The sequence below is a fragment of the Crocuta crocuta genome, unplaced genomic scaffold, assembly GCF_008692635.1.
Source record: "Crocuta crocuta isolate KB4526 unplaced genomic scaffold, BGI_CrCroc_1.0 scaffold415, whole genome shotgun sequence".
NCBI classification, from domain to species: domain Eukaryota; kingdom Metazoa; phylum Chordata; class Mammalia; order Carnivora; family Hyaenidae; genus Crocuta; species Crocuta crocuta.
In genome coordinates this window covers 804,449-823,098 of record NW_027531525.1, presented here as the reverse complement: position 1 = coordinate 823,098, position 18,650 = coordinate 804,449, and the positions used below count along the sequence as shown (strand labels likewise).

The 18,650-nt window shown below is 39.6% G+C and overlaps 1 protein-coding gene across 2 annotated transcripts in view; it reads left to right on the top strand.

Annotated features, from left to right (window-relative positions):
* ARNT (aryl hydrocarbon receptor nuclear translocator) overlaps positions 1–18,650 on the top strand; it is a 73,176-nt gene that overhangs the window by 25,580 nt on the left and 28,946 nt on the right. For both annotated transcript variants that reach the window (XM_077772654.1, XM_077772653.1), the window contains exons 2-6: positions 717–828; positions 5,313–5,357; positions 10,991–11,035; positions 14,352–14,396; positions 16,673–16,886. In XM_077772654.1, coding sequence (XP_077628780.1) covers positions 717–828; positions 5,313–5,357; positions 10,991–11,035; positions 14,352–14,396; positions 16,673–16,886 — 461 coding nt within the window. The remainder of the gene's footprint in view (positions 1–716; positions 829–5,312; positions 5,358–10,990; positions 11,036–14,351; positions 14,397–16,672; positions 16,887–18,650) is intronic.

Below are 18,650 nucleotides of genomic sequence, written 5' to 3'. Positions count from 1 at the left end.
TTGTTGAAGCATTTTTATTGTGGCTGCTTTTAAAATCTTAAGTGAGATAATTCTAACATCTATGCCATATTGTTGGCATCTACTGATTGCTGTTTTTCATTCAATTTGAGATCTTTGTGGTTCTTGGTATGATGAGTGGTTCGTTTTTTTTTTTTTTTTTTAAATAATTAAAGCTTGGATATTTTTGTGTTATGTGACATTGGATCTTATGTAAACCTGTTTTAGCTGGCTTTCACTGGTACTACTTTAGGAGGGGAAAGGTGAGTGAGGCTTTGTTATTGCTAGGTGTACTTAGAATTCCAGTTTTTTTTCTTTTTAGTATTTTCCAAATGAAATAAGTAAAAGGATATAAGGTAGTATGTTTACTGCATGACTAAAATGTATAAACCAATTTTGTGTGTGTGTGTGTGTATGTTTGTGTGTGTTTTAGATTAGCATTATGTCACCATCACAAGCTTTTAAAAGTAAAGGCTTCAGATAGAGTATACTATTCCCTTTTTCAAACTCTATGAAGCAGGGGGACCTGAAGTATGGGGAATGTATACTTTCACCAGTGTAAGAATTTAAGAAGAACAGTCTGGATATGAGCGTATGGGTTTTCTAGCACACTACTGAGATTTCACCCATATCTTGAGCCTTTCTTCTAAGGAGCTAATTTGATGATAATAAGAAAGGACTGTCTTTTTTAAATGTATATTTCCATTTTTCTTTGATAGAAATGACATCAGATGTACCATCACTGGGTCCAGCCATGGCCTCAGGAAACCCTGGGGCCGGGATTCAAGGTGGAGGAGCCATTGTCCACAGAGCTATTAAGCGGAGACCAGGGTGAGTTTGGCTATCCTGTGTTGTGACTGTCTCTCCTATAAGCCAAGCTGATTTAGTGGCTGAATCTTCTTGGCTATGCTTAACCCTTTCAGTTCAACTGGCTACTTACAACACTGCTGTCAGATACCTTTCTTTAGTCCCTGGATTTTTTCCTTATACAGAATTAGCATTTTTTTCTTTTCTTTTTTTTTCTTTCATGTTTATTGTCAAGTTGGTTTCCATATAACATCCAGTGCTCATCCCAACGAGTGCCCTCCTCCATGTCTGTCACCCTCCTTCCCCTCCCCCACACCCCCATCAGCCCTCAGTCAGAATTAACATTTTTATCTTATATGCAGGGTGTTTTTAATTTTTATTTTTTATTAAGTATTATATTTTAATATATGATTAACATTCCATCCAAGAATAATAGAGTACATAGTTTCTTCAAGTACACACAGAAGAATCTATTGGTTAATTCACTTAAAAAGAGGCATAACGAATATTACAAATTTAATATGATTGAAATAATACCAAGTATATTTTCCAGCCGCAGTGGTACAAAACTAAAGATCAACAGTAAAACAAAGCTGGGAAATTTACAATGTAAATATTAAATATTTAATATGTAAAAATTAACACACACCTGCCTAAGCAGTGGACAAAATAAGAAATCAAATGGCAAAGCAATATATGTCTCAAAACAAAAGAAAAACACGATATTCCAAAACTTATGGGATGCAGCAAAAACAGATGTTAGAGTGAAATTTGTGTTATCAGTGCTTGTATTAAAATCTCAAACAAGCTAACATTAGCGAGTTTAGGTGGTAACATGAGGAACAGTTTAAGAGTTGCTATGTCTGTAAGAGTTTTACACATTTTAACTCGTTGAATAAGTAACTTACTCAAGGTTCGAAAACCGGTAAATGGAAGATCTTTGATATGAACCTTGGGAGGTTAGGAAGGTTAGCTTTAGAGTACATTCTCAACCACAATTTATATTTATGCATAATAGCAAACAATTAGAAATGATATAAATATCAAAATTAGGAGATTGATTAAGTATTATATTTGAAAACAGAATACTGTGTAGCTTTTAGAAGTGACAAAAAGTATCAGTACATGGGGTGCCTAGATGGCTCAGTTGGCTAAGCGTTTGACTCTTGATTTTAGCTCAGGTCATGATCTCAGGCTTGGTGAGGTGGAGCCCCGTGTTGTTGGGCTCTGAGCTGACAGCACCGAGCCTGCTTGGGATTCATTCCCTCTCTGCCCCTCCCCTGTGCATGCATGTGTTCTTTCTCTCAAAATAAAAAATAAACTTTAGATGTGACAAATATGTATCAGTACAGAAAAATGTTCACAATGTATTGGAAGGTTACAGTTTATGTAATAGATCACTCCATCAGGAAGAAATGTGTGTAACATGCGTGGCGTGCCTAGCAAAACTGAAAGGATACTTACCAGATTTCTAGATGATGAGATTATGGGGGAGTTTTTCTTTGTTTTTAATTCTAGATTTTCTGAAACAAATGTATATTGTTATCAGGAAAAATATAATTTTAAGTTTATTTTGAGAGAACGTGTGCGAGAAAGCACCAGCAGGGGAGCCCCAGAGGGAGAGGGAGAGAGAGAAAATCCTAAGCAGGCTCCATGCTGTCAGTGCAGAGCCTGACATGGGACTCCATCCCACGACCTGTGAGACCACGACCTGAACCAAAATCAAGAGTCAGATGCTTAACCGACTGAGTCACCCAGGCGCCCCATCAGGAAAATACGTTAAAAGTAATACACATTCTTTTAAAGAAAGATTGGAGGGGCACCTGGGTGGCTCAGTCAGTTAAGCAGCTGACTTCGGCTCAGGTCACGATCTCACAGTCGTGAGTTTGAGCCCCGCATCAGGCTCTGTGCTGACAGCTCAGAGCCTGGAGCCTGCTTTGGATTATGTGTCTCTCTCTCTTTCTAACCCTCCTCCACTTATGCTCTGTTTCTCTCTGTCTCAATAATAAATAAAAAGTAAATTAAAAAAAGAAAGATTGGAAAATAGAAAGTTAGAAAGAAGAATAAAACAGCAATAATCCTACTGTTCCAAGTTCTCAAGTCCTGTCCTGTCATTTTTTTAGTGTAATTCCTTCATTCTTTATATGTAGATCTTTATAGTAGTTGTAATCATATAATTATATATTTTTTTGAGTTTCGTATTTTTTAAAAGATTTGAGAGAGAGAGAGAGAGAGAGAGAGAGAATGAGCCAGGGAGGGGCAGAGAGAGAGAATCCCAAGCAGGCTCTGTGCTGGCCATAAAGGGCCCACTGTGGGGCTCAGTCTCACAAACCGTAAGATCATGACCTGAACTTAAATCCAGAGTTAGATGCTTAACCAGCCAAGACACCTAGGCACCCCTGTTTTTGCCTAGTTTTTTAAGTAGGCCCCATGTCCAGTGCAGAGCCCAACATGCGTAACTTGAACTCACAACCTTGAGATCAAGACCTGAGCTGAGATCAAGAGACTGAAGCTTAACCAACTGAATCACCTGGGCAACCCGAATTATATAGTTTTATATAGCCTGGTCTTTTCACCTAACCATATGTAACTTTTTTTTTTCATGTTTTTAAAATATTTTATATAAATACAATTTTTAATAGTTACAAAATAAAGGACGTACTCAGTTCCTGTTTTGGGACATTTAAGTTGTTTTGAAGATGTAATGCTCAGTGAATATCTTTGTATATAATTTTTTTTCTCTTGAGTTATTTTCTTAGAATAGATTCTTAGAAATGGAATTACTGGGTTAATAGGTAGATTTTGAACACCTAATTAGGGGGCTACAGGGAGGAATCCGAATGAGCACTTTCAGGACTGACATTTTGTACTTCACATATAACCCATCTAATTTTTTTTTAATGTTTATTTTTGAGAGAGAGAGAGAGAGAGAGGGAGGGGCAGAGAGGGAGGGAGACACAGAATCTAAAGCAAGCTCAGAGCCTGGCATGGAGTTCGAACTCAGAAACTGCGAGATCATGACTTTAGCCGAAGTCAGACTCTTAACCGACTGAGCCCCCCAGGCGCCCCCAGTAACCCATCTAGAGACTCATAATGTGAAGTTATGATACTAGTAGAGATGTCAAGAGTGGTCACCGAGTTAAGGTGGTACCATTTGAGTTTAATAGAGTACAGAGACTAATAGGAAATTTTCCTACCTTGTTACCTTTAGGCTTCCTAATCATGAAGGTCACTGCTGCTTTCACTTAAATACTTGTTTCACAGCATATTGATTGTGCTTCTCACATGGCACTTTCCTATTCTTATTTGTTTGATATTTTTGTCTAGGTAGAGAGTCTCTTGAGGGCAAGTCTCTTCTCTTCTTCTCATTTAGCATTGCCTTGAATGTAGCATATATTACATGTTTGCTAGATGTATGATGGAAAGAAGCATTATTTAACAACCTTCTTAGCTCTTAAATTACTTCCTTATGTAGCATTACTGTTTTTGGAATATGTTTCAGAAAGCTAGTAACATAGGCACTGTGGTGTCTCAGTTGGTTAAGCATCCAACTTCAGCTCAGGTCATGATCTTACAGTTTGTGGGCTCGAGCCCTGTGTTGGGCTCTGTGCTGACAGCTCAGAGCCTGGAGCCTGCTTTGGATTCTGTATCTCCCTATCTGTTCCTCTCCCCCTCCTGTTCCCTGAAAATAAATAAAAATATTAAAAAAAATTTTTTTTTAAGAAAAGCTAGTAACATAGCTTAGACTGTAGAAATGAAAACTAGGAGCACCTGGGTGGATCAGTCAGTTAAGCATCTGACTCTTGACTTTGGCTCAGGTCATGATCTCACAGCTTGTGAGTCAAGCCCTACATCAGGCTCTATGCTGACAGTGCCTGCTTGGGATTCTCTCTCTCCTTTCTCTGCCCACCCCCTCCCCCCAATAAATAAATAAATTTTAAGAAAATTTCACAGAAATGAAAAAATGGACCTGAATTATTCGTATTAATTTTTCATTTTGATTTTTTTTTTAATTTTTTATTTCTGAGAGAGAGAGAGAGACAGCGTGAACAGGGGAGGGTCACAAAGAGAGGGAGACACAGAATGTGAAGCAGGCTCCAGGCTCTGAGCTAGCTGTCAGCACAGAGCCCGACGCAGGGCTCGAACCCACAAACCGTGAGATCATGACCTGAGCTGAAGTCGGACGCTTAACCGACTGAGCGACCCAGGTGCCCCTCATTTTGATTTTTGAGTGTATTCCTTTTCCTTGGTAGAGGTTGTCCTCTGATGTAAAACTTTGGCAAAGGAGGACCGCCAATTTAGGAAAATGTAAGGTAGCAGTGGGTACTCTTTTGACTGCCCAGTTTAGTGCAAGGAAGTCACATAGCTTTGTTTCACTCCTGTACACCTCCTCTTTTCCTTCTTCCATTTGGGTGGGTGTTCAGTAGCTTGTGGGTTGAGAATTTTAAATTTCCTAATGCTCTGTATTGTCAATAGGCTTTTAATATTTACTCTTGGCTTTCCCCCAGGTTGGATTTTGATGATGATGGTGAAGGGAACAGTAAATTTTTGAGGTAAGATTTTGAAAATTTTTCTCTAGATTTCTGATACTAAAAATTAGTTTACACACAATAATTAGTTTATGATGTCTCCGACTTGTGATATTTTTGTCCTTAGGCCTAAGGAGGGTCCTTCATCCTAAAACTAAAGTTTCCTATTATGTTATAACTCATAATTTTTTAAAGCAGTTTGCTAATTGCTCCGAGGGAAGGAGCTCAGTGAAGAGAGGCCAGAGAATTCCCAAGACTCTCTGTTTTATTTATTTTTTTAAATTATTTTTTAAAATGTTTTATTGATTTCTGAGAGAGCGAGAGCGTGAGCCGGGGAGGGTCAGAGAGAGAGGGAGACACAGAATCTGAAATAGGCTCCAGGCTCTGAGCTAGTTGTCAGCACAGAGCCCGACGCAGGATTCAAACGCACGAACTGCGAGATCATGACCTGAGCCAAAGTCAGACGCTCAACCGACTGAGCTACCCAGGCACCCTGGTATTTGTATTCTTGAATATTGAATCTTCTAGAGCACTGGAAATGGACTTTTTTTTTTTTAAGTTTATTTTTGAGAGAGAGAGTGTGTGAGCTGGGAAGGGGCAGAGGGAGAGAGATAGAATCTTGAGCAGGCTCCATGCTCATCTCGGAGCCCACCGTAGGGCTTGATCCCACAACCCTGGAATCATGGCCTGAGCTGAAATCAAGAGTTGGACATTCAACTGACTGTGCCATCCAGGCATCCCTGGACTTTTTTCGATATATTGATGGGGGAGTTCTTTCAGAGAAGGGAAATACTTATTTTTGCTGAAGACCAATTGTTTGACTTTATTTTTAAGTAAGGAAAGCAGGAACAATCAAAGAAAGGAAAATAGCCTTGCCTGCAACCTGCCTTTTTTTCTTTGCAAAGTTGAAAATATTACCTAGGTGGGTCTGCTTTGCTGAGTAACAAATATTTAATAATTAAAGAAGTCCTGTTTAAAAAATATATATGTATATTATGTGAGTGTCCAGATTCCATTTATTTGTTTTATTAACTAAATCTTAAAAAAAATAATGTATGTTATTGTTAGTTTTTAAGCAGTACAAAATTATATATAGTGCAAGTATATCTACCTTTCACTTCAGACCCTTCCCCTTAGACAAGTACAGTGTCCGGTTTATTGAGTGTCCTTCCAGAAATATTCGGTACGTATGTAAGTGTATTTCAGTGTGTATGTGTGCATGTATATTCATGATCTCAATTTTTGCTTTTTTATGGAGGATGCCCATATTGTAAATTGTAAATTGCTTGCCATTTTTTAGTTTTAAATGTCAGAGACATCTATATTTTCTTCTTTTTTTTTTAAAGTAATTTTTAAAGTGAGGCTTGTATCTCTTACTACTTACTAGTTGCTGAACCCTACCAGATATTCTAGAAAACAACAGCCATGAATGGGGCGCCTGGGTGGCTCAGTTGGTTAACTGTTGGATTTTGGCTCAGGTCATGATCTTGTGGTTCGTGAGTTTGAGCCCCGTGTTGGGCTTTGTGCTGACAGCTAGCTCAGAGCCTGGAGCCTGTTTCAGATTCTTGTCTCCCTCTCTCTCTGCCCCTCCCCTGCTCACACTCTGTATCTCTGTCTCTCAAAAACAAAGATTTAAAACAACAGCAACAACCATGATTGGCTACTATAAAGAATTCATTGCAAAATATTGGAGAAAATAATTCTCTGAGAGCTCTTGAGAATTAATGATTATTAATAAATATGAAGAGGGGAAGATATTTCAATTTTGATGGAAGGATACACTTTTTTCAAACAGTTCTACTGGGAATTCTTCCAGTTGGGAATCCCTAATTATAGTTATCGATGCTATTAGCGGAACTGTATTGTGCATATGAGTGGGATAGTGGTAACCATAGGTTTATTTATACTTGTCCGTTAGCTCTGGCCCTGAATCATTGCCTCTGTTTCCACAAAGCCTAGTAGGCACAGACTATATGCAATCTAGAAAAGTTCATTTGTCCTTTCCCCAATCATAAAAAAAAGACTGTCGTAGTTCATTTTACCAAGTGGGTCATAATGCCTGAGAGAGGCATCTCCAAATTTCTTGATCCTTTCTTTTCTTTTTTCTTTTTTTTTTACTTTTTAAACAATTGGAATTTTCCACTCTGGTCAGTGTATGAAAGCCTTACTTGCATTGTATCTGTAAGTCAGCACTAAATCTCCTTGGTGGATGCTACTTTTGAAAGTTGTAATTTATTATCTCTTTTTATTGATTTCTTCAAATGCCCTTTTGCTACATTCTCTGGACATCTATAAAATAATTTTTAAGAATATCAAGGCTTTGAAACCCTAGGTACAGTATCAGAGTTACTAGTGTCTAGAATAGTGCTTCTCAAACTTGAATGCATGTACAGAGCCACCTGGGGTTTCTTGTTAAGATGAAGATTCTAATTCAGTGGGTCTGGGGTTGGGCCCAAGGTTCAGCATTCTGATTCTTAGGTGATGCTGCTGCTTTTAGCCACTGACCATGCTTTAAGTAGTAAGGATCTAGAAGACTCATTCTTGAGATTCCAAGTTAGTATGTAAATTATCAGTCTCTTTTTTCAGTTTAGGTCACATGTTTTCACTAGGAGTTTCTAGCATCTGATTTAAACCATGTTTGTGTCATAGGAACAGACCATTTGTACTTGAGCTAAAATTCCACTCCATCTCCATGTTTGCCCATTCTTCTGCTTTCCTGTTATTTATTTTTAATTTTTTCTTCTTTTTTTATTTTAGAGAGAGAGAGAACACAGGTGGAAGAGAGGGCCAAAGGGGTGGGGGGAGAGAAAGAGAAAGAAAGAATATCTTTTTTTTTTTTAAATAGTTTATTTTTGAGACAGAGACAGAGCATGAGTTGGGGAGGGTCATGAGAGAGGGAGACACAGACACAGAATCTGTCAGCAAGGAGCCTGATGTGGGGCTCGAACCCATGGACCGTGAGATCTGACCTAAGCCAAATTCAGACCCTTAACCAACTGAGCCACCCAGGCGCCCAAGAAAGAAAGAATATCCACACTGAGTGTGGAACCTGACTCAGGGCTCGATCCAATGACCCTGGGATCATGACCTGAGCCAAAAGCAAGTCAGAAACTCAACTGACTAAGCCACCCAGGTGCCCCTCCTGTTATTTTCAAAAACTGAAAATTCTTATGGGTTAGTTGAGGATTTACAGACTATGAAGGAGGAGTATAAATTTTGGCTCTAATTTAATAACTGGTATAACTGCAAATTTTGTGAGATTTAACCTGTCTTGGGAGACGATGATAGATCTTTGCTATATCCTGTAACAGTGAGAAAAGGAAAATTTAAATTATCCAGAGAATAGCATTTTTATTTTTAATGTAATTTAAATTTATTTTTAGATTATTTTTATTTCTATTTTTGAGTAATCTCTACACCCATCATGGGGCTCAAACTCACAACTCCTAGATGAAGAGTTGTATGCTATACCAATCGATCTAGCCAGGCACCCGTAGAGTAGTGTTTTTTTCGTTTTGGGGGGTTTTTTGATGTTTTTTTTTTGAGAGAAAGAGACAGAATATGAGTGGGGAAGGGGCAGAGAGAGAGGGAGATCCAGAATCTGAAGCAGACTCCAGGCTTCCAGCTGTTAGCACAGAGCCTGACACGGGGCTCGAACCCACAAACTGTGAGATCATGTCCTGAGCCGAAGTCAGATGCTTAACAGATTGAGCCACTCAGATGCTCCCTAGAGTAGTGTTTTTTTAAAAAAATTTTTTTAATGTTTTTTTTATTTCTGAGAGAGAGATAGCATGAGCCTGCTTCTAATTCTGTGTCTCCCTCTCTCTCTGCCTTCCCCCACTCCTGCTCTCTCTCTCTCTCTCTCAAAAATAAATAAATATTAAAGAAAAAACAACAACAAAGAAACAGAGTAGGTGTTGGGTAGGGATGTGAAGAAATGAGAATCCTTGTGCACTGTTGGTCGGAATGTAAATTGTAAATTTAACCACTGTGGAAAAGTTTGGATTCCTCAGAAATTAAAAACAGAATCATTGTATGATTCAGCAGACCCATTTCTGGTTATAAATATCCAAAATAATTGAAAGCAGAGTCTTAGATATTTGCACATGCATGTTCGCTGCCCCATTTTCACAATAGCCGAGGTGAATCTACCCAGATATCCATTGACAGATTAATACCTAAAGAAAATGTGGCATATATGTCTGATGGAATATTGTTCAGCCTTAAAAAGGAAGGAAATCCTGGCATATGCTACAATATGGATGAACATTGGGGACATCATACTAAGTAAAATAAGCCACTCACAGAACGACTGTATGGTCTCAATAATAGGTATCAAAAGTAGTCAAAATTAGGGGCGCCTGGGTGGGTCAGTCGGTTAAGCGTCCAATTTCAGCTCAGGTCATGATCTCACAGTTCATGAGTTCAAACCCCGCATAGGGCTCTTTGCTGACAGCTCAGAACCTGGAGCCTGCTTCAGATTCCGTGTTTCTCTGTCTCTCTGCCCCTCTCCCCACTCACACACTCTCTGTCTCTCTCTCTCTCTCTCAAAAATAAATAAACATTGGGGCGCCTGGGAGGCTTAGTCAGTTAAGCGTCCGGCTTTCGCTTAGGTCATGATCTCGCGGTTCGTGGGTTTGAGCCCCGCGTCGGGCTCTGTGCTGGCTGCCAGCTCGGAGCCTGGAGCCTGTTTCAATCTGTGACTCCCTCTCTCTCTGACCCTCCCCTGCTCACGCTGTCTCTCTCTCTCTCTCCTAGAAATAAATAAAAATATTTTTAAAATGAATAAATAAACATTAAAAAATAAAAAAAGAAAGTAGTCAAAATTAGAGACGGAAAGCATAGTGATGGTTGCTGGGAGCTGGGGGGGCCAGGTGGGAGGAGATGGGAAGATGACGTTTATTGGCTACAGAGTTTCAGTGTTGCAAGGTTAGAACTGTTCTCTAGATCTGTTGCACAACAATATGAATATAGTTAGCACTACCAGAGTGTACTCTTAAAAAGGGTTAAGATGGTGGGGCTTCTGAGTGGTTCAGTCAGTTAAGTGTCCGACTTCGGCTCAGGTCATGATCTCACGGTTCGTGGGTTCGAGCCCTGCGTCGGGCTCTGTGCTGACAGCTAGCTCAGAGCCTGGAGCCTGCTTTCAGATTCTGTGTCTCCCCCTCTCTCTGACCCTCCCCTGCTCGCTCGCTCTCTCTCTGTCTCTCAGAAATAGATAAAACATTAAAAAAATTTTTTTTAAATATTGGTTAAGATGGTAGATTTTGTCTTCCATATGTTTTTTTCTCCCCCCCCCCCAATTAAACAAAACAGAGCTATCCCTAACCTCAGAGTGGTGCTGGCAGGGCAGTCAGCTGTGCCCTCATGAGGTCAGCCTCTTTGTTTGGCTTGTTCTGATAACTAGGGTGGAGAACATCAGAGACCTGACAGATGATACCCATGGGTTAAGTCTGTGCGATGCCGTTACTGTCTCTGAAGCTTTGTGATACTTTTCTATTGACTTTTTTTCGCTGTTGAATATTTTTACCCCTTTTCTCGTTTTCATTTCAGAATGAAATAGATATAACAAGTATCCTGCTTTGCACTTGATCTTAGTCAAAAGGCCGAGAAGCGATACAAGTATCCTGCTTTGAGCTAATCCTGTTTTTCCTCTTCAGGTGCGAGGACGATCAGATGTCTAATGATAAGGAGCGATTTGCCAGGTAATGTAGTAGCGCCTCTTGGGCCGCCTTGTGGAGTCAGGCAGACAAGCATATTGAGTTTCAATTTGATCTCAGTGGGAGTTAGTTTCTCTGTCCGGGCTTCTTCCTGCCTTGAAAGCTGACAGAGTTAGGGATGACAGCTGTTCAGGTAACATGGCTTCAAACTGACGGTGGGTTTACACAGTGTTTTTATTCATATGATTGGTAACTCTACACTGCTTGCTGGGCGTCCACAGGAACATGGGCTGTGGGTTTCTTGGTTCCATTTATTATTAATGGATCCACAAAATTTGTGCAGATAATAGTTTTCTTTTAAAAATGACAACAGAAACAGTTTTTTGTGGAGACGAATTTTGATTGGAATACACTTCTTTAAATTTTGTCAAGATTATGAAAAATACTTTTTATTAAACAAATCTTTCTCAAGTCAGATGTTTTGTTTTTAGGAAGTTCATTCTGTATATTATTAAACTGTAAATTTGTTTCTTTTAATTGAGTTTTGCAGCCACCTCAGAAAAATGAGTAATAAAAAATCCAGTGCTTAACTGAATACTTAAGACACATTTACTCCTGATTTTGCTAATCTCAGGACCATACTTTGAGAACTGATGTAGAAGGCTAAGAAATGTCAGAGTAGCTTATTACTATCTGAAGCAGTAAGATGCTACTATAGACGTGGAACAAGAGATTTTAATAAATAAAACGTATATGGAATTTTTCTCTAGTAGCACAGAGATGTAGTAGTGGTGGTGGTGGTGGTGCATGATAGTTTGAACTAGTAGCAGTACAGCATTGATTAAAGAGAAGCACTTGGTCAGGGAGGCAGATGGGAGGCTATTGAAATAATAAGAGAGCTGTAAATTCCTAAGTGCCTGGGGTAGAGTGGAGGCAATGGCAAGAGGAAAGAAGTGAATTTAAGAGATTTTCAAAGGGTTTATTTATTGAAGTAGATACTTGTAAATACTTCAGGACATGAGCTATCTCTAAACTGAGAAATTAATCATAGATACTTGGGGGACAGTTTTTCGAGCTGCATTAGAAAGTTAAGCCCTCAGGGAGAGGCCTCAGAGGAACATGTGACTCTTGATCTTGGGGTCCTGAGTTCAAGCTCCATGTTGGGTGTAGAGATTGCTTAAATAAATAAACTTTAAAAAAATAAAGGGGCGCCTGGGTGGCTCAGTCGGTTGGGCATCCGACTTCAGCTCAGTTCATGATCTCGCGGTTTGTGGGTTTGAGCCCCNATCAAATAGTACTAATGGTACAGGTTCACAGTCTCTTGATTGAAATTTCAAAAAGCTATGAAAACATTACTTGAATTATTTTAGTTTTCATTTGTCCTACTTAATTTAAATATTTATACATTCACATAGTTCATTCAGAGATCTGAGAGTGGATAAAGGATATGTAGTAGTAGAAATAATAATAGGAATTTTAGATAATTAACTTTCTTTCAAACAACTCATTCCATTAAGAGAGGATTTGTTACGCGGTTCACCTCACATATCCTCCTTGGGAATTCAGTAGAGGGTCTTCAAAAACTGAAAATGTATGTATTTTCTCAATTCTTTGAAAAAATATTTGTAGTTTGTTAAGGAACTGTAATAACCCAATGAACATGAAACTTTGAACTACTTAATATAACACAGTTGTCTTGCTCTTCTTATCAGCATATGTAAATTTTTCTATTTTTGTTCTTTTTGTTACTGTGTTATTTTGACTCTTTTCCTGTTGACCATTTTTTTAAGTTTATTATTTTATTTTGAGAGCGAGAGCGTGTGTATGTGCGGATTGGTGTGCACATAGGTGTGCGTGAGTTGGGGAGGGACAGAGAGGAAAGGAGAGGGAAAATCCCAAGCAAGCTCCATGCTGTCAGAGCCCCTCAGGGGGCTTGATTCCACAAACCATGAGATAATGACCTGAGTTGAAATCAAGATTTGGACACTTAACCAACTGAGCCACCCAGGTGCCCCTATTTATTTTTTAAAGATTTCTATTTATTTTTTAAGTTAATTTACTTATTTTGAGAGGGAATATGTGTGTGAGTGGGGGAGGGGCAGAGAGAGATGGAGAGAGAATCCTAAGCAGGCTTCCCCACTATCAGCACAGAGTCTCACATGGGGCTTGATCTCACAAACCATGAGATCATGACCTGAGCCAAAATCAGGAGTCAGATGCTTAACTGACAAGCCTACCCTCATTGACCATTTTATAGAAACTTTCCCATGTACTGATAAAGTCATTGTACATGTCACAACTAAATAGTCTTTCAGCCTGTTAATATGTCATACTTTATGTAGACATTTTATTTGAGGCTTTTTTGTCTAGTTCTCTGTTTAAAAGGGAATCAATTACTGATACACTGGCCTACCAACATCTTGATGTTTCTTCAGTTGCCACCAACTCAAAGTTAAGTTTTCCAGAAAAATGTAGTGGTAATACTTTGTAGCTCCTCCAGGGGAGGAAGAGTTGGCCCTGCAAAGAAATGGGAGAGTGACTAATAGAAATTTACTACTGGGGTGTCTGGGTGGCTCAGTCTGTTGAGCATATGACTCTTGATTTTGGCCCAGGTCATGATCTCATGGTTTGTGGGACTGAAGCCCCCCATGTTGGGCTCTGCATTTGGGATTGTCTCTCTCTGTCTCTGTCTCTCCACCTCTCCCCATGTACATGCTCTCTTTCTCAAAATTAAAAAAAAGAAAGAAATTTACTACTTCAGTATCAAATCAGTGATATGGGATGTCCCAGAAACCTAATTCTTAAGTTGTATTTATATAATCTCTCCACTGAATCCTGTTTGGCTATTTTATCTGCGAGTACATGTGTATGCATCTATGTGTTACAGAGAGATTATATTTTGTGATCATTTGTTTGACATCCTCATCATGAAAATCTCTTAGGTTTTTTTTATTATAGAATAGCATATATAGATATAATTTTATTTTCAGATTGGGAGCAGTGTGTGAGAATGGTATTCCCTTGTTTGCCTCTTGTTTAAACTATGTATCATTGGTCTCTACAGAGATTGGTAAAGTGCTTTCTGTGTTCAGACTGTGTTTACTTATTATGAATATTGGCCTTGCTTTTATGTCAGCCTTTGTCCTATAAGTTAATTTTTCTTTATCCTAACAAATGACTTTTGTAGAGTTACAGGCAAGGTTCCTGTCCATATTTTAATGTTCCTTTCTCTGCATCTATTTTGTTCTATTTCCTTTTTCTTTTCCTTTCCCCTCTCCTTCCATCCATTCATCCATCTTTCCTTCTTTTTTTTCTTTCTTTTTATTTTTATTTTAGCTTAGTTCATTAATTCTATTTTTAGGTCGGATGATGAACAGAGTTCTGCGGATAAAGAGAGACTCGCCAGGTAGGAGAACAGTGTTTTTGAGCATGCTGAAGCAGTTGCTGCTGCTTTTTCCTTTTTCTTACTCTGCTGTTTTCTTCCCCTTTCTCTTTGTGTTTTTCCTTATCTGTGACAAGAGAGGACAAGTTTGTAGAAGTTTGGGTATAACAGGAACTTTGGCTTCCCCAATCAGAAAGTGGGTGAGTTGAGGAATTTAAGAAACTGCTAATAATTTTGTAGTTTTCTCTTTTCCTCATTATCTCAGCGCAAAGTTTCACAGAATAAAAGTCTTCAGAAACGAGGCAGCTGTGTCAGGTGGTGCTTTAGCAGGGAAATGATCTTTTATCAGAAGACTAATAGGGATGCCTGGGAGGCTCAGTCAGATAAGCATCCAACTTCAGCTCAGGTCATGATCTCATGGTTCATGAGTTCAAGCTGACAGTGTGGAGCCTGCTTCAGATCCTCTGCCTGTCTCTCTTTCTCTCAAAAATAAACAAACATTTGGAAAAAAACAACCCAGAAGACTAATAAATATACCTGTGTTTGCGACTGGTTCCCAACATTTAGGCGTTAGCATTTGCTCCATGCCTCTCTAGAAAGCACACTCTTATTTTCCTGTGTAGACTCACAAGCTAGATTACTGTGTCATAGCATTACAGCCTTGCTTTGGTGATTGAATTTTTTGTGGTTTCCCAGAAAAGTTTTAGCAGCCTTGATGTGGTTAATGAAAAGATCAGCCTTCTGGATTTCAGTGTTAGAAATCTGTCAGATGCTAGGAGGATGGGTGCTTTAAGTTTTGAGAGTAGAATGTTTCTCAGGGAAATTAACAAATATGGACCTATGTGGTGAGATCTTTTTGCCACTTGGAAAGGAGGCTCTAGAGCTGTCTTTGGAGACTATTGTCAGTAATGTAGAAATACTATGATACTAATGTTGTACCCGAGTTTTTCTACTTTGTGGTTTCTGTGATTTGGGACCACTCAGCAGGAGATAGATCATTGATACCAACACCTGTTTTTACTACGTTGCCTCCCCCCACCCCCAATCTATCATTACTTTTTTCACCGAGGCCAGAAGCTCAGTTTGTTGCCATTTCCTGCCAACTCTTTCACTCTTCAGAAAGCTGATTTGGCATGCTGCGGCGGGAAGACCACTGTGTTCATTGGGAATGAGTGCTGCCCTTGGGAAGGTCACTTAATTAACTGCTTAACCTCGTCTCATAAAGAGATCACTTTATGTTCGATCAGTTGTTTTTTTTTTTTTTCCCAAAGAACTTTTATTTAATAGGATCCTTAAGTGGTAATGCACGTAAATAACGATAAAGCAAAGCCTCTCAAATAGAAGCAGAAACGAGCACACTGTGTGGTTGTCTCTTTGAGGCATCCCCATGGAAGACACTGAGGACCTGTGGGGCTTTTCAGAAATCCAGTGTGAAAACTACTGGATTATTATTTTTAACAGTGGTAAGACTCTCTCTTGATTTCGAGGAAGTCTGCATTGGAGATATGATCTAATTACTCTTTTGAACTCCAACTGGTCTGTTTTCAGGCCTTTTCCTCCCCACTCTCCAATTCATCTTGTTCCAACTGGGGACCCAGAAGGGGCCTCTGGTAGATATCTTAAAATCTCAGTGCCCTGGCACAACACCCAGATAGAGAGTAGGACTTTGTGCATTAGTGAGACAAATAACTTCAAAATCTTCCAATTCTGCCTCTAGTATTGAGAATAAGAGAGAAGCTTAGAACAAGTAACATTTTATAGGCCAAAGAAATCTATACTGTCAATTCTTGTATCAATGGTTGGGCCACATACTTGTGTTGCAAAAAGCTGATAATTTTGTTTTCAGCCTCAAAAAGTTGAATTAATAAACATGGAATTAGCTAAGCAGAGATTACTTATCTCTCAGGAACTAAAATGAATCAACATCTTTTTAAGACTGTAATTTCTAATATGGAAACCAACTTGACAATAAACAATTAAAAAAAAAGACTGTAATTTCTTAAAACATTTTTTTTGTTCTGATGTACTGGTAATTTACAGAGGAAGTTACGTTTCCAGGAGGTAGAATTGCTGGTATCTGCTTATTCTCTGTCTGCCTTGTTAGCTTCTGTTCCATGTTTGCTCTGCATGAGAAGGCTGGCAAACATGACTCTACCTTCTGAGACTTCTGCACTCCTAAATCCAAATACCACATTTCTTCAGCAGCTCACTTGGTATTTATATCACTGTCCCTGCTCTCAAATGGCCACCTGTGACCACCTGGGTGGGGCATCTCTCTCTCTCTCTTTCTCTCCATGCAGGGAAAATCATAGTGAAATTGAACGGCGGCGACGGAACAAGATGACAGCCTACATCACAGAACTGTCAGACATGGTGCCCACCTGTAGTGCCCTGGCTCGAAAACCAGACAAGCTAACCATCTTACGCATGGCAGTCTCTCACATGAAGTCTTTGCGAGGAACCGGGAATACATCCACTGATGGCACCTACAAGCCTTCGTTCCTCACTGATCAGGTCACTGGGATGCACAACTCTGTGCGACTCTAGAATCTGAAAGTTTTGATCTTTTGGGGATAGATAACTGTAATTCTAATTAGTGCCCTGTATTGGGAGTCAGAGCAGAGCTGAGTCTGTAGACTGTGTAAAGTACAAGAATGCAGCTGTTTAGGAAGAATTCAGACCATGGGAAAGTAGTTTCAGTTCCTGGCTATACATTCATTAGCATTGGAACAGTGAGAACTACAGAAGACTTTTGCAAACAATTTGGCAAGCTTAAAGGTATTTTAGGTTTCACTCATGAATACAGCCTGTAAAGTGGAAAAAGAGTGGAACTGCAGGAAGAAGAGATGACTGTGTCCATGGAACCAGTCCTCTTAATTGTCTTTAGGGTTCTAGAAGATGGAAAAAAAATCTATTTCTTATCCTGAAGCAGTGTTCAGTTTTGGTGATAAAAGGAATCTAACAAGGCAGTCATTGTTCCTTAGAGGTGTGCTCTGGTATGTGTAGTGAAAAAAATACAGAAGGTAAAGACATTTCAGCCTTTCAGGGACTCAGTCTAAATATGAATATGTGAGTGGATGGAAGTCAGTCTGAATATGAATATTTAACAGTGGCTGGATATACACCTACGTGAAAAATGAGAGGAAAATGCATAGAGAAAAAATACATTAAAAAAATACATTTTAGTAATTTGGGGGCACCTGAGTAGTTCAGTCAGTTAAGCATCCGTCTCTTGATTTTGGCTCAGGTCATGATCTCATGGTTCGTGAGTTCGAGCCCCGCGTTGGGCTCTATGCGCACAGTGCAGAGCCTACTTGGGATTCTCTCTCTCTCCCTCTCTCTGCCCTTCTCCCACTTGTATGCACTCTCTCTCAAAATAAATAAACAACAAAACATTTTTAAAAACTCATTAACAATTTATGAGACTAGATAAACATCCACTGGAGGGATGGCTAAAATGAATAGAATGACTAGGGCTGAATGAGGATGGTCAGCAAGACTTTTAAGAGTAAAGAAGCTATGTTCTGTTTCAATGATTAAATGTAATACCAGGGGAAGGAGGGAGTGCTGGGGCGGGGTGGGGGTGGGGTTCAGTCAGTTGAGTGTCTGACTTGGACTTGGGTCACAAGCTCACAGTTTGAGTTCAGGCCCCACGTCGGGCTCTGTGCTAACAGCTCAGAGCCTGGAGCCTGCTTCAGATTCTGTGTCTCCCTCTCTCTCTTCCCCTCCCCCCCTCTCAAAAATAAATAAATATTTTAAAAACTTTTTTTTTAGTAACACAGCGAGGGTGGCTGGGTGGCTCAGTCAGTTGAGTGCCTGACTCTTGATTTCAGCTTAGGTTATGATTCCAGGGTCATGGGACTGAGCCCGTGTGGGGCTCTGTGCTGAGCACGGAGCCTCCTTGGGGCTCTCTTTCTGGCTACCTCTGCACCTCTACCCCACTTTGTATGTGCACTGTCTTTCTCTCTAATAATAATAAAAAAAAACAGTGTTTTTGCAGAAAAATTTGGAAAATACAGGAAATATAAGAAAGAAAAATTGACCCATAATGTTACCCTTTTATTCAAAGGACTAGAAGGAAGGAATGTGGTTTGGAAGAAAGCAATAAGAATAATTTTCCAGGGGTGCCTGGGTGGCTCAGTCAGTTAAGCGTCTGACTTCAGCTCAGGTCATGATCTCCTAGTCCGTGGGTTCGAGCCCCGCATCAGGCTCTGTGCTGACAGCTAGCTCAGAGCCTGGAGCCTGTTTCAGATTCTGTGTCTCCCTCTCTCTGCCCCT